We start from the raw sequence: 15,823 nt of genomic DNA on the forward strand, positions 1-15,823 counted from the left end.
ATGCTATCAGAATTGAGTTAAACTAGTAATCAGAATGGTGACAAGAAGTGTGCTGAGGAGAATACAGTAGGAGAAAATAGTTTTGTCTTTTTTCCTACTATTCAGTCAGACAAAGGACAAAGCTCAATAAGCACTGTATGACTTGTTCACCGTTACATCCTCAGTGCTAAAACAGTCTGCTAAATCACAGGTGGTCAGACATTGTTGAACGAATAACAGAATGCTGAAGGAACAAAAATGCAATCCAGACAATTTTATATGAATCTTTGCATCCAGTATCTCCTGCAGATCAATGACTGGGCAGTTAAATGTCACCTGCACATTCTTTTTGCTTGCTCTATCATGATATTCTATTGTAACTTCTTGAAAGTGGAACTGTTCATACCTACCTAATTGTATGAGAGTTCTGCTCCACCATCAGTAGTAGTACTTGAGCTCTTAGGAGTTTTACAATTGGATTGTATATTTCCTACAACAATACGGGTTTTTGCAAATATTCCAAGTATAGCTACAAGAACAACTGTATGAAACCCTTTGTAACAGGTGAACTGTGAACCTCCCAAAAAGCATGTCCAACTATGGAATGAAGGGTCATAAAGTGAGATCATCCTGAATTTTTCAGGTGGGCCCTGTCCTTACGAGAAGATACAAAGAGGAAAACCATGGGTGGCAGGGAGGCCATGTGAAGTCAGAGACTGGAGTGATGCAGCCAAGAGCTAAGGCAGAAAGCCACCCAAAGGTGGAAGAGGCAAGGAAGAACCCCTGCTGAGCCCTTGGGGGAGGGGAGCATGACCCTGTAGGCCCTTGGCCTCCAGAAGGTAAGAGAATAAATTCCTTTGATTTGAAGTCCCTATTTATGGTAACCTGTTACATCTGCCCTCCTTAGGAACCAAGTTTTTAGCCATCCTTTTGAAATACTGTTCATGCATATCAATGCCTTTCCTTCCCGACCATCGACAAACAATCGTGTGCAACCTCCATCATGGACGAACCTGGAAGATCATCAAGTTGAGCTATCTTCTCAAATATTTAAGCAGATATTTTAAAGTGGAGAGTGGACTAAAATAAGGATGAAAGAAACCTCAAAAAGAATCGGTAAAAATTTCCCATGTTGCTATCTTACCTCATCCACCACTTTAGAAAAATAGTGGAGCGTAGAAATTACTTCTTCATCACCTTTGCCAAGAGCAAAATTCTAAGACCAAAAAATAAAAGAACCAGGTGTTAACTAAAGGTGGAAATCAGCACTAGTGATCACCCACACAACCTCACCACCATATCCCTGTCAAAGTGTCTAACCCACCAGGAAAACTGGAGCTCTCTCAAGTCCTGCCTGGTCTGTACTCAACTGCCCCTCCAGCTGGCAAGTCCTTCCAGGCCCTTCTGTTTGTACACAATGATATCTTTATTTGAGGGCTTATTTCCTGGAACAAGTAGTATTGATTCACTTGTCCTCCCTGGAGACTCGGAACCTTTAAGGGCAGTTGATTAGTTCTGCAGGCTCCTTAGAACACCTCCATAAGGACGGTGGGATAATCACCAGTTAGAATTTATCAGAGGGAAGGAAAGAAAAGGACAAGGTGAAAGAAAAAAAACAGAAAAAAGGGGGGTGGAGGGAAGGAAAGAAGGAAGGAAAGGAAGAAGAAAGAAAGGAAAGAGAGAGGGTAGAAGGAAGAGAGGCAAGGAGGGAAAGAGGGAGGAAGGGAGGGAGGGAAGGAAGCTCCCTAAAGGATGCCTTTGGAGAACTCCTTTAAAAGTAGCCACTGAGCTTCTACTCAAAGAGTCCTGAGCACAGCACTGTGTGTTACATAACTGTCAAGTTACCTGTTTTTCATATGCCAGCAGTTGCTTGGAAAGCTGTTGGGTGGCCAGGCACATTTCATTCTGTAGAGAAAAGAGAAAAGCAAGTAGATTTGCCAATACAGAGGGGCCATCTCAAAGCGTTCCTTAAAAAATAATGTATGCCTATGAAGTGATGAAATACTTTCTGAAGACATTCAGAAAATAAGACCAATGCCAGCATGGTAGTACATGGCTGTAATCCCAGCACTCCAGAGACTGACAAAGGAGGATCATGGGGCCAGTCTGGGCTATATGGTGAGAACCTGTATCAAAAAAACCCAAAAACAAATGAAAATAAGACTAAGACAAATCAAAAGGTTAAAGCTTGCTGTTAAAAACAAAACAAAGCAAAAAACCTTTACAAATTACTTTTCCTTCTGAACATTCAATCTGTAAACAAATGTAGTAAGCAATTACTGTGTGCCAAACATTCAGCAAAGACACAGTCCCTGTCCTCATGGATTTACTGGGGAAGGAGACATCAAAAAAGTGGTGACATGCAGGCCGAGAACTGCAAAGGAAACTTCCTGCATGCCCTGGGAGGCATGGAGCATCCAGGAGGTGCTAGCGAGTATCTAAGGAGATGTCTGAGCAGACCCTGTGCAAAGCCTAGCAACTGGCAGAGAAGAAGCTTTGCAGAGGAGGGACCAACACACAGAAGCAGAGTACAGTCTGTCAGAAGAGTACAAAGCACAGCCAGGCCCACAGTAAGGGGTGTGGAGCACAGAAGCAGGGGGAGGCAAGCCCCACAGGCAGGGCCAGGTGTAGACCTTCCTGGAGGTGCGTGGGAGCAAAGCAGCACTAGGACCCATCAGGTGCTACTGACCTACAGTGCCAGGCCAGTTCTGCCAGATGTGACAGAAACACAGAGGAACCCAAGTCCCAGAAATCCTGAGGAAAACACTGCCCTTCAAGGGCTGTGGTGCTGCCTGTCTTCCTCTCCTCGTGTTTATTCCTCTCTGCCCACACAGCTGTTTCCTCCCAGTGTGATGCAACAGCCTAAGAACAATCTCCTGTTTCTCAAGCTCATTCAAGCAGTTCTTTGGATGCAGGGCTTCCTCCTAAGATGGCCAGAGTATGGTCTGACTAGCATGGTGAGGGGAGGCCTGGCCAGCCCTTGTGGCCTTGGTATTTACTTACTTTTGGGGGGGGGGGGTTGGGGGGCTGCTGTTCATTTAAAGATGCCCTGAGCTCTACAGGAGCTTGTTTCACTTTTTGTGGCAGGACTCTGAGCCAAATCCCACTTTGGGGCCTTTTCTGCAGACAACTGGCAAGCTATTCCCTGCTCTGGGGAGCAGCATGAACCAAACATGAAATGTGGCTCTCTCCCTCTCCTCAGAAGGTCAAATGTAGGTCTCTGGCTCTGGCATCCTACTGGTGTGTCCCCCTTCAGACCTGCCCAGAGCTGGCAGCCCACAGCTAGGGAGGCAGCAAGTGGACAAGTCCACATCCACTCTGACCTTCACTTACACAGGAATAGGCACTCAACAAGTTTGATGGATGAATGTATGTAGGTTGGAAGAGTCATTTAAAGTCCAACTTAAAACAATACCTGCAGTCACAGTGTGAGGGAAACATAATTCCTACCTGTCCAGGGAAGCATCACAACTGGGGCAATAAAACACAGACTGGAGGGAGAAGCAACTGGCCAGGGAAGCACTTCCCACTGGTCACCTTTAGCAGTGTGTTTTCCAGGTCAGTGTGCCCAGACCAAAGCTCTCACCCCATCCTGCTGTATCAGAAAGTCCCTTGCTCCTCCTCTAATTCTCAGACTCGACTTTATCAGATCCTAAGTCCTCCTAAAATGTAAGAGAGGACAAGACCTATGCTTTACACTGGGGTCCACGTGATTTCTGTAAAGGGCCAGACAGTAAACAGTTTTGGCTTGTGAACCTTATGGCCTCTGTTACACCTACTCGGTTCTGCTTCTGCAAGCCCAAAAGAAGCCATAACCACATCAGAAATGAATGGGTATGGCTTTTTCCCAATAGAACTTTATTTATAAAATAAGAGGCCAGCCCAAGGGTGGTAGATTGCTGATCCACCTTTAGGTCCTAAATGACTTAAAAGCCCTCTCTCTTGCTGCACTCTCCTTGGGAGGCTTTCCATTAAGCTGCAATAGTTCAGGTCCCAGGAACACTTTCTACTCTTCCAATATATTGTTTTCTTTGTTTTAACCAACTCTAAAATATTGCCCTGCCATATATGCATCCTTCACAGACCAGTCAACAAATATGACAGCCACCTTCCAGGCCTTCAAACTAAGCAGGGACTACAGGACCCAAATTCTCTCCTGCTTACTGGCAAGTGATCTGAATAGAATGGAAAAGCCTCTCTGGGAGCTGCTGGCATCAGACCACACCCAGCACTGAGGGTGTGGCCCTCATGTGCCACCCACACAACTCCACTGCAGCCGGGAGGGAGGACGGGGCACAACATACAACACACAGCAGCTGCTTCACAATGGGTGTGTACAACTGGCCCTGCAGGTCACTACTAAATATACCTTGTGGAAAAGCTGTGTGTTTCATACATGTGACATTTTAGGCTGCAAAAGCCAAATAACTAAGGAGCTGCCTGACCAGTATGAGTTCTCTGAGAACTAACCACACTTACGAATAACCCAGAACAAAGCCTATTATGTGAGGTCTTCTCAACTTTAATCTTACACGTGCTCAATCCACAATGCACAAAGGTTTCATGAAATGCCTTACCATACCAGCTCATGAACCCACACCTTGGGAGAGAGGGTGCAAGAGTATCTCAACAATGCTTACAAAACAGGAGCTCAGGAAGAGTGAGAATTAGTAACAATGTCAACTAGTAGCCAATGATACTAACCTCTGAGTCTTTTCTGAGGACCTGACATTGTCGTGAAGTGTTTTTCCCACATTATCACATTTACTCCTTACAATGAACCTGGGAGGTAGGTACTGTTCTTATGCTGAGGTTTAGAAAGGACAAACATGCAACTTACTAAAAGTCACACTAGTAGTAACTGCCAAGGCAAAGACCCAAAGCCGGTCCATCAGACTCTCAATCTACAGCCCAAGTTCCTAACACTGTGCTATTGCAATCTAAAGTCCAAAATATTACCCAGTTAGTACTCAGGTGGGCAGGCCTTGGAGGACCTATAGATATGAGCATAATCTCACACTGCAGCCCAGAAAAAGAGGTGGCCTAACATTTAGAATCTTAAATAGAGTAACAAGCTTTTGGTTTTGTTTTGCAATGCTGGGGAAAGAACCATGGTCTCATACGTACTAAGCAGACACTACCACTGAGCTACACCTCCAGCTCCATAACACTTTTCAGACCCTGGAACAGCTGTTGGGCCACCATAAGAATCCTTGAACAAGGTAAACTGGAGCTGAGATGGGGGTGGCTCAGTAGTAAGAGTACTTGCCTACATGTGCAAGGCCTTGGGTTTGAGCCCAAGCAATGCAAAAAAATAAAAAAATAAAAAAATAAAAATAAAAAGCAAACCCATAAGACAAGCTGAGATAGGGCTTGCTGACAGCACTCCTAAGTTAAAGGGTCTTCCGTGACTGTTGCCAGGGCAGTGCTATTCATGCTGGTCATGAATGGAGAGGTTGGGAATAGGGTGGAGGAAATTCACTGGGAGTCAAAGTCACAGTGTCACCATCTGCTACAGTCTGTACCAAGTATGTGGCCAGAGATGTGGCCTAAAGCCAAGTAACTGAAAGTCACCTTCGTCCTGGTTTGAACTCCAGAGTTGGGGCTCAAGAGTGCCACTCACAGGGGCCCTGAGGCAGATGGGGGAGGGGGTGGTCACTGGGTGGTTTTAGGAGGCAGCGGCAGTTACTCTGACAGCTTTTGTTCACTCCCTCCTCCTCTTCCTATCTGGCCAAAGTACCCTTCCCCTCTGTGCCCCATGCCTTGTGCACGCTGGGTCAGAGTACTTACAGTGTCCTGATGGGATTCCTTGTACCTTTATGGACTCTCTGTCAGAGGTCTCCTCAGACTAAAAGTCAGACTCCAAGGCCAGGAAGGGCATGCACCAGGACAAGGGGCTAATGGGGAGTCCTAACAGAGCCCAGTGCAGATGGAGGCCTGGCACATTCTGAACAGCAGACACACACCTGCTGAGGGGTTTTACCCTTTGCCACAGAAGCATCTTATGAAAGGGAGGAGAAGGGAGATGCTTTGACAGGACCAATGTACCTGCAGCATGGAGGGAGAATTGAAGGGGTAGGTATCTTCCCAAAGACAGACCTGTAACAGAACAACCTACTGTGACAATAGGCAAAAGTCATTTGGAATAAAGATGAACAGTTCAGAAAGAGACCCCTAGAATCAGATTCAGGAACAGCCAGGCTGCCACTAAAGCCATCTTGCCTAGGGTCAAATAGAAACCAACTGGAGAAGGATTTCCATAGGAATTTGGGCAGGAATCAGGGGCAGACAGCATAAGGGCAACAGAGGAGAACAACCAAGAACAATGAGCATAAGCTAGGAGGAGAGCCAGGAGAGGGCCTGTCATGGCCACTAAAGGAGGATGGTGTCAAGGGGGCTCTGTGAGCAGACCGTGCTGCGCAGGAACCAAGGGTAGAAAAGTGGCTATGCACTAGGCTGGCCCTGAGGCATGTGGCCTGGAGACCAGTTACTACTACAGGACTTAGCAAAATGTCTCTTAACACTGCGCCAGGGAATGATCTGAGCACTTCCCAGGCATTAGCTCTACTAACCCTCACTGCGTCCCTATGGGGTGGGTATTGCACGGTCTGGTTTAGTGGATAAGAGCACTCAGGCAATGGAGTGACTTGAGTTGCCCAAGGTCACACAGCAAGTGGCCAAGTCAAGACTGGAATTCATACCAAGGTTATATCCTCAACCCTGTAGCTAAAAGAGTGACCCTTGCCCAGAACAGTCTCACCATTATAAAGGTCTTCAGAGCCAGTACAAAGGGAAGCTGTAGACCACAGGTCAGCCAAGCACAGGAAGACAGGACTGTAAAGTTGTTTCCAAAGACCACTCAGGTCCCATTCCCTCAGACCTTAAGCTATATATTTCCTCTCAGTCTCCAGCACATAAATAAACCTCAGTTTGACTGTTTGTCAGAGCTGCTAAAATGCACTGATTAAAACAATTTGGAAAAGCATTAAGGAAACAAGTTACACAGGGACAGGAACAGGAACTGGATCCCACCTCTAGCAGCTCCTCAGCTGTTAGGCTGAAACACAGGGCTTGTTCTTCTATACTGACAAGAACCTCTGAAAGCTCCTGCCTCCCTAGTCTCTGCTGCCATTTGGAGACCAGTGTGTGACAGGGCACAGCATCATGCTCTAGAGTGAGGACAGGCTTTGCAGTCAAAGACCTGAATTCAAGCACTGGTTCTGGTGCTCATCAGCTGCATGGCTTTAGGCAAGCTCCACAAGCTCCCTGCATCTTCATTTCCTCATCTGAAAACACAAACTATAATAATCCCACGCCTCTGTTCTGAAAGCTAAATGAGATAGCACAAGTGGATGCCTGACGCTAGGATGCCTACTTAGTGTGTGTCACTCCCCTGTGTCTAATAGATGACGGCTCTGTTCTCATTACAACTCCATCTGCCTCCCGGAGGCTTCTCCAGCTCCTCTCACAAGCTTGCTCCCTGGATGCCACTATTCTCATTTTGTTTCCCAGCAGATGCATTAACTTGTTTAGCTTGATTTATGTACTACATATGTATTAGATATATAAAATATATGTATTATACAACACACACATGCACACATGTGTGCATATATCATTTAAGGAAATAATTTTTACTTTATTATACCAAATTTCTGCATATTGTCCCTTGGAATTATTAGTTCTCCCCACTGTCTTTGCCCCAATTTTGGAATACACTATTTCCACCTCCAATTTGGGCTTTTAGGACCTTGACTTTAAGATCAGCCATGGGTTCAGTAGCTCTGTACTCCATCAGGCTTGGTTAAGACGGGCTGTAGAGGTGTGACCATGCTGGAGTAAACTGCTTTCCTCAGGGAAGTGAACAAGTCTTAACCACAGTTCTCACTTCACAAATTCCACCTTAGCTGGGCACTGGTGGCTCGTGCCTGTAATCCAAGCTACTTCTGAGGCTGAGATCAGGAGGATCCTGGTTCCAGGCTAGCTTGGCCAAAAAAAAAAAAAAAAAAAATTGTGAGATACCATCCCAATGGGGAAAAAGCTGGGTGTGGTGACACCTATCTGTCATCCCAGTGACCACAGGAAGTGTGAAATAAAAGGATCACAGTCCGGGTTGGCCTGGGCAAAAAGCAAGACCCTATTTTCAAAATAACTGGAGCAAAAAGGGGTGTAGCTATGGTTCAAGCAGAAGAGCACCTGCCTAGCAAGCGGGAAGCCCTGAGTTCAAACCCTAGTACCATCAAAAAAAAAAAAAAAAAAGCAAAACAAAACAAAACATTCCATCCAGATGAAAGACAACAACCCCAGAGGCTTGTCATCCATTGGAGAGGAAAGACAGGTTACAAGAATTGCTAGGTTTTATTCCTCCAGGGGCAGCCACCCTTCCTGCCCATGGTCAGAAACCTCATCCACTTGGCCCTGATCTCTTAGCTCAACAGCTGTGAGGAGAAGAGGTATGAAGCAAATTTCATTGTAAAGGCCTAATAAATCTATTTTAAAAGATTAAAAACAGGTTAAACCTTTTTAGGAAAAATCAAAATTATGGCAGATATGCAGACTCAAAACAAGTATTGTATCAAATGCACTGAATGCAGAATTTGTGCAAACTGAACTGCTTATGTCTGCCTATTCAGACACCAGTGAAGTTTTAAACTCATTTAGCCAGTAATTTGAAAAACAGTGGCACTTTCTAGGTGACCAGTCTCTGCTTTGTTAATGCACTGAAATGTCCACAGCTTCCATCCTTCAAATGATCCACAGTGGAGGACTTCGTTCCCACCGTGTGCAAAGGCATATGTAACAGCTGAGAGGAGATGTGGCTCCAGTGACTGCTGCTGACCATGCTGAAAATCACTGACAGCCAGCAGCTTCACTCCAGAGCTTAGGCCAAATAAACAAACTTAAAATTCCCCTGGAACCAACCACAATAAGGAAAACTGCTCTCAGAACATTATCCCATTTTTCTCGATTTTCCTTTCTAAAATTAAGGGCAGAAGGACATCAACAATATCACAATCCAGAAATCCACCATGTAGCCTGACTAAAATACCTTTGCTAAACATTTCTCTGTAGCATAAACCTGGTTCTTAAAATATAATAATGAAAAATTAAGCCTTGCTAAGTGTCTGCTTTTTGTTGTTGTTTTATTTTGTTTTGTTTATTGAGACAGGGTCTCACTGTGTAGCCCCAGTTGGCTTTGAACTCACTATGTAGCCCAGACTATACTGATCCTCCTGCCTCAGTCTCATGAGTTCTGGGATTACAGGCATGTACCACCACAAACGGCTTAAGTGCCTGTTTTTTAAAATGAACTTATAAAACTGTAATTTAGAATGTCTAAGCATAAGGTATTTAAGGAATAACATGATATAAAACCAAGAAAACACAACTCAGGGAAAAGAGTTGGATGAAAACAGCAAGAAGCATTACTATCTTAAAAATATACATATATCAAAGCAAATGGGTCAAAGAAGATTCAGAAAAATTGCCTTTTTTAAATTAAAAAGAATTACAACACAACCTGCAAGCTTTCAAATAGACCCAAAGCCCAGCTGGCCCTGCCCCTACCACTCTGGATGCGGCAAGTCACGCACTGTCAGACTGTCGCTGAGCGCACAGCACCACACTGACCAACGGTTTCACAGCCTCTGCTGCCAAACACCAGGCAGGAAGTTTCTGGCCAGAGAAGAATCCACGTGGTGATCATGTGCTGTGAATTAAAGCCGGGTCCCAGCCTCCTGTAATGCAAGACCTACTTAAGTTTGGCAAAATGTATTTTATCGGCTCAAAGGAAAAAAAATGTGTAAGAGAGTGTTTCAACTAAATGGTTCTGACAGACAGGGAAGCAAAACAGAAACTCTAGGGAGTAACAGACACACAGTCCTTTAAGTCTTGGGGTTTTCAAGCTTTCAAAATAGAAGCCAAATCACTTAATGACAACTATGAAATTACAGAGAAGCAAGCAAATTCATATACACATCCAGTCAAAAGTGTCTATTTTCTTAAATTTGGAATTTTTAGGAAAAAAATACAAAAGCATACAATACAAATAATCAGAGCTTCAAACTGAAAACTGATAAAGTACTCATGTTCCCAAATTCTGAACATCTTAATAAACCTGCAAGCAAAATCACAAATGAACATACAATTCTTTTGGAAATTAAAACTGCTTCTAATTAGTAAGTCACACTGGCACAACACTGCAGTTTGTTTAGATCTCTACCCCTGAACTCTTCGATCAACTTTCAACAGGAGCGCTCTCCTCACTTTGATGACCTATGGACACCTTGAAACTTGGTTTCAAGAGAGAATTATGACCAGTATTATGCATGGGGTGCATGCCTATAATCCCCGTTACTCGGGAGGAGGGGGGAGGAGTACTACGGTCCAAGGTCACCTGGGCAATAACACAAGACCCCATCTGAAAAACTAAAAAAACAAAAGGACTTGAGATGTGGCTCGAGTGGTAGAGCGCCTGCCTAAGAAACCAAGGCCCTGAGTTCAATCCTCAATGTCACCAGAGAGAGAGCGAATGAATTATGTAGGGCAATCCTGCCAAATACATACATCCATATGCTTGTGCACACTTACATGGGCACACATGCCCTGCTCCTCTTCCCATGTTCTATCATCTACCCGCCCAGTTGTTCAAGTCAAAGGCCTAGGTGTCACTCTTCCCCTTTAAAACTGTTTTTATTTTTAATTGACACATAGCACACATTTATGGGGAACACTGTGACATTTCAATACATGTGTATAATGTATAATGATCAGATCAAGGTAAGTGGCCTTGATCTCATCACCTCATAAATACTCATCACTTCAGACATTTATCATTACTTTGTGTTGGGAGCATGCAAAAATTTCTCTACTAGCTATTTTGAAATATTAAATTAATTGTTTTCAAACAGTTTTCCTACTGTGATGCAAAATGTAAGGAGTTATTTCTCCTACCCAATCATGCCTCTGTTCCCATTGCCCATTCTCTCCCACTGTTCTTGATTCACCCTTCACTCACTTGACTGTTTCATACCCAGTCCATAGCCACTCTGCCTCAATTCCTCCGACACCCATTCACTTCATTCCATTTCTGTTGCCTCTTCCCTAGTTTACCCTAGTTTATCCGTGGGCCTCCACCCCACGGGTAAAGTGAAGAGTTTGAGCTGCAGCTTCAACCCACTTGCTCTCGTGCATTAGCTGGGTAGATCTGGGCAAGTTACTCACTATCCAAGACCTTAGTCTCCTGATCAATGTCGTGAGAATAACAACAACGCCCACCTCACAGGTAGCTAGGGAATCTAAATGAAATAACCTGTCCAGAAGGCCCTGAAACTGCCTAGAAGCAATGAAGTACTCACAACCACCCTCTTTCTGGGTGTCCAGTTACTGTGGTTTGAATCTGAAATGGCCCCCAAAGGCCCACATGCTAAAGGCCTAGTCACCAGTTGCACTACTGGGAGGTAATGGAACCTTGAAGAAGTGGAGCCTGGTAGAAGGAAGTTAGGTCATTGGGGGCATGCTTAAGGGGGTTATTGGGACTCTTATCCCTTTCTCTCTCTCTTTTTTTTCCTGGCCACCAAGAAGTGGGCACCGTCCTCTACAACACACTCCTCACTACCACAATATACTGTCTTACCACAGGTCCAAGGCAATGGTCAAGTGACCATGGACTGAAAACTGAAACTGTGAGCAAAATAAACCATTCTTCCTTTTAAGTTGATTTTCTAAGGTATTTTGCCTCAGTGACAGAAAACTGACTAACACACAAATGCAATTCCCCTGGGTGAGGAGACCCTCCTCCTCCAGCACTTGCTGGTAATCATCTGTTTCCCAACCCTAACTGCAAGCTCCCCAATGGCAAGGACTGAGACTTCTTCCCATGGATGAATGGCTGACTAACAAGACAGTGAGCAATAATCAGTATTAGAGTTCTGTGATAATGACTCTACATAATTAGTGAGCACTATGTACTACTAAATATGGTACTTAAATCTTTAGAAATCAATGAGAACAAGAAACTAACACATAAAGGTTAAAGTTGGCAAGGAATCAATAGTGAAAATTATCAATATTAGTACCATAATATTTTGGTGTGTAACATAATTATTTTTAAGTGACTCATAAATATTCCCTTTGAAAATGACAGACATGGCACTTCTTGGTCTTAAAAAGCTTTGCCTTTGCTACTCAGCAATTTATTTTCCAAGGGTTTGCAAGCTGGAGATATTTGTTCCTCAAACAAAGAAGCCACTCCACAGTTCCAGAACTGTGACTCAGTCTTTTCACAGGAAGCCCTTGAAAAAACATCTGTACCCTCCCACACTGACATCCAAGACTGCCCATTTATGTCAAAGACAAAGAGCAGTTCTCAAGACACTAATCTGCCGGGCACTGGTGGCTCACTCCTGTAATCCTAGCTACTCAGGAGGCAGCGATCAGGAGGATTGCAGTTCAAAGCCAACCTGGGCAAATAGTTTAACAGACCCTATCTCGAAAAACCCATCACAAAAAACTGGGCTGGTGGAGTGCCCCAAGGTGAAGGCCCTGAGTTCAAACCCCTGTACCCCTGAACCCCCCCCCCCAAAAAAGATACTAAATCCACTCACAGTGGAAAGAGGAGACTCTAATGTTTCCCTTTGAGGTTGAATTAAAAAATAAAAAATAAAAGCAGCTATGTGGTCCCTCTCTACTGGTTCTCGTTATAGGAAAATTACTCTTTGCAAAACAACAAAAATTATCCTTAGTTTTTGAGGAGAAGGGAAGTGATAAAGACAATTCTGATTTTATTTCAAATTTTTAAGTGAGGTTTCTCCTGACTCCAGTCTCCCATTCTCTGAGAGCAGGGGCAGTGGTGTACCTGTGCTCCATACACACGCTGCATGGCCTGCAGCAGCTGATTGGTGTAGTCCGTGAGAGTGCCAGCATCCTCCTCAAACACACTCAGTAAGGAGCGGGTCTGCAGGAAAAGAAAAGGGGTTAGTCCTAATCCTTGGTGTTGAAGTCACACACACAAACTGGAATGGAAAGGGAAGGGGCTTGGAGGTTCTCAGGTTTACTCTTTCGTCTATGATACCAGTATGCGGTGATTCCTGGAACTGGAACTGGAACTGAGAACTCCCTTTCACTACAGTGCAGGGGCAAGATGAGTGTAATGGATCAGGGTCAGAGAAGAAAAGTCAATTTTTAAAAGATTAAGAATGGGAGCCAGCCGTCGGTGGCTCATACCTGTAATCCTAGCTACTCAGTAGTTTCAAAGCCAGCCTTGGCAAATAGTTCGCAACACCCTATCTTTAAAAAAAAAAAATCTATCATCCATCACAAAAAAGGGCTGGTGGAGTGGCTTAAGGTGTAGATTCTGAGTTCAAGCCCCAGTGCCAAAAAAAAGAATGGAGCTGGGTGGCAGGTGGCTCAAGTGATAGATTACCTGCCTAGCAAGTGCAAGGCCCCAAGTTCAAACCCCAGGAAAAAAAAATAGCTTTAAAGGGCTGGAGACATGGCTTAAGCAGTTGACCATCTACCTAGCTAGCATGAGAAGTATGAGGCTCTGAGTTCAAATGCCCCCCCAAAAGACTGGGGCTGGCGATGTGACCCAGTGGTAGAGCATGTTTGATCACCAGCATGGAGAGGAAAAAAAAAAAGATTAAGAACTGAACGGCCATCATATGCCCTGACTTCAACAACCTTTGTACCAGTAAAGGCCATCCAGTAAAAAAAAAAAAAAAATTGTTCAAAAGGCTGGCCTCTGCTTTCAAATCTATAAAGGGAATCCAAGGCCAGACAGGTCTGTGCACTGGGTGTGGTTACTAGCACTGCTGGCATGCAATCATTCTGTTCTGATCAGCTGCCTGCTTCTCTGTAATCATGGCAGTCATGCAGAATGTGTCATCCTTTCCTTTTAACATAGTATAGTCAATTTTTATGGGGTTTCTGGGTCATATTTTATCCAACCAACTTGTGCCCAAGAACTTCACACACATATCCCACCGCCCACTGGTAGAAGTTCTGGACACAAAACTCAAACAGCAACCAGAATGTCAGCTCACTTCTCTCAGGAAGATAGCCAACTTGGTGCTCTGAGAACAGCTGAGCAATAGCATTCACTGGAAGTATTTCCTGTCATTTCTGTGTATAGCACCAGACACACACTAAGCACTAAAGGCGTATTGATATCCTGCATAGTGTATGAATATGTGGCAAGGTCAAGGAGTCACATGAGCAATACATCTACTTGTGGGACTTTCATGAAAGTGCCTGGACAGTGGGAATTTTAAATACTACATTAGCAATAATGGGATCTCTGGTTCAGAAAATAACCCATCAGGCAAGGGATGAAGCATAAATTACAGAAGTATCCTTAATGAGGTCACACTAAAATGCTTTACAAAGAGCAATTCATTATAGCTCATTATTTCCTGAAAATGAATTTAAATTTTTTTCTAGCTAAGAGGTTAGAAAAGAGTTGCCACTGGATCCTGCCAATCCCAGGGCCTTACTGCTATTGCGCCCCACCTGATAGGGCCTGAGCCACCATAGCGCTGCCCCACCCCAGGGACTAGAGTCCCTGTTATGCTGCCTCCTGCCCCTCAGGGCCTGATCTGCAGCTGCATCCAGCATCCCTGGGCCCCAAGTACCCCCAGTAAACTGGAGCAGAAACATAGGCGTTGTGATCATAGCCCTTACCATCAGCTCTACCCTGGACTTTGCTCTGCAAACTCACGCACATCACAGCAGCATGTGGTTACCCTGCTTTGCCTGCGTCTTCCAGGCTAAGAACACACGCTCCATCACCCATGGACTCTCTTCGGTACTAACCCTCAGCAAGGGAGAACCTCAAGGCAATGACAAAACCATTTTTAAACAGCTCTCAGTGAGCACAAAAGACCACAGAGCTCATACAGTGTATAGTTTGTGTTACTTCTTCAAACTTTCTAAAATTAAACTCCACAGTATAACATACATTTTGCACCAGAACCTGTACAAAATTTTTGCCAAACAATATTTATCAATAGAATGCATACACACTTTTTCCTATTCTATTCTACTCCAGTTGTATACAAAAGCCATGATTGTGACCACTGGATTTCATAATCCACTAGTGGATGACAACCAGTAGGTAAAAATGCTGATTTAGAATTCTATATGACATCTCTTTAAAGTATACTTTTTATGAGAAAAACAAACTACTGTTTAAAAATGTTCTCAGAGCTGGGCACTAGTGGGTCATGCCTGTAATCTTAGCTGCCTGGGAGGCTGAGATTCAGAAGACTGCAGTTCAAGGCCAGACCGAGAAACTAGTTCATGAGACCCCACTTCCAAAATAACCAGAGCTAAAAACTGGACTGAAGGTACGGCTCAAGTCGTAGAACACCTGCCTTGCAAGCACCAAGCCCCGAGTTCAAGCCCCAAAACCACTAAAAAAATTTTTTAAATTCTCAGAACACACACTAGGTAGCCTGGCCTTCAACAGCTGTTCATCTGTGCCTGCATCCCTGGCCTCAGGCAGTCTCTGCTGAAATGCTGTGCTTGGAACTGAGAGTCAAGGGTGATGAGAAGCAACTTCACATTCTTCAGGGGTTTAGAGTGCCAAGGGATCCGGGGTTACCTGGTGATCAAGTCAGTCCTGAGTCCACATTTGGGCTCTGACACTAATTTGCTGAGTTAATGAGATAATGAATGCATGTGAAGTGCCTATCAATGTCTAACACACAGCGATGGAATGATGTGGATTGTGAAGATTATAATAAACTTTGATTGCTTCTTATGTACAGGGCAGCAAGTGCTTATGGATATGACCCCATTTCAACACTACACCACACTCTTACCTAGAAATATCATCGACAGTGGA

The 15,823-nt window shown here is 44.3% G+C and overlaps 1 protein-coding gene across 8 annotated transcripts in view; it reads right to left on the reverse strand.

Annotated features, from left to right (window-relative positions):
* Window positions 1–15,823, reverse strand: part of Appl2 (adaptor protein, phosphotyrosine interacting with PH domain and leucine zipper 2) — a 50,738-nt gene that overhangs the window by 30,102 nt on the left and 4,813 nt on the right. For 6 of the 8 annotated variants that reach the window (XM_074084283.1, XM_074084289.1, XM_074084286.1 and 3 more), the window contains exons 2-4: window positions 12,836–12,934; window positions 1,825–1,884; window positions 1,124–1,195 (exon numbers count right to left, since the gene is read on the reverse strand). In XM_074084283.1, the coding sequence (XP_073940384.1) occupies window positions 1,124–1,195; window positions 1,825–1,884; window positions 12,836–12,934 (231 nt within the window). Of the gene's footprint in view, window positions 1–1,123; window positions 1,196–1,824; window positions 1,885–9,546; window positions 9,684–12,835; window positions 12,935–15,823 lie in introns of those variants that run through there. The other 2 variants (XM_074084287.1, XM_074084284.1) reach the window with 2 other exon arrangements.

The sequence above is a fragment of the Castor canadensis genome, chromosome 8, assembly GCF_047511655.1.
Source record: "Castor canadensis chromosome 8, mCasCan1.hap1v2, whole genome shotgun sequence".
In the NCBI taxonomy this organism is placed as follows: Eukaryota; Metazoa; Chordata; class Mammalia; order Rodentia; family Castoridae; genus Castor; species Castor canadensis.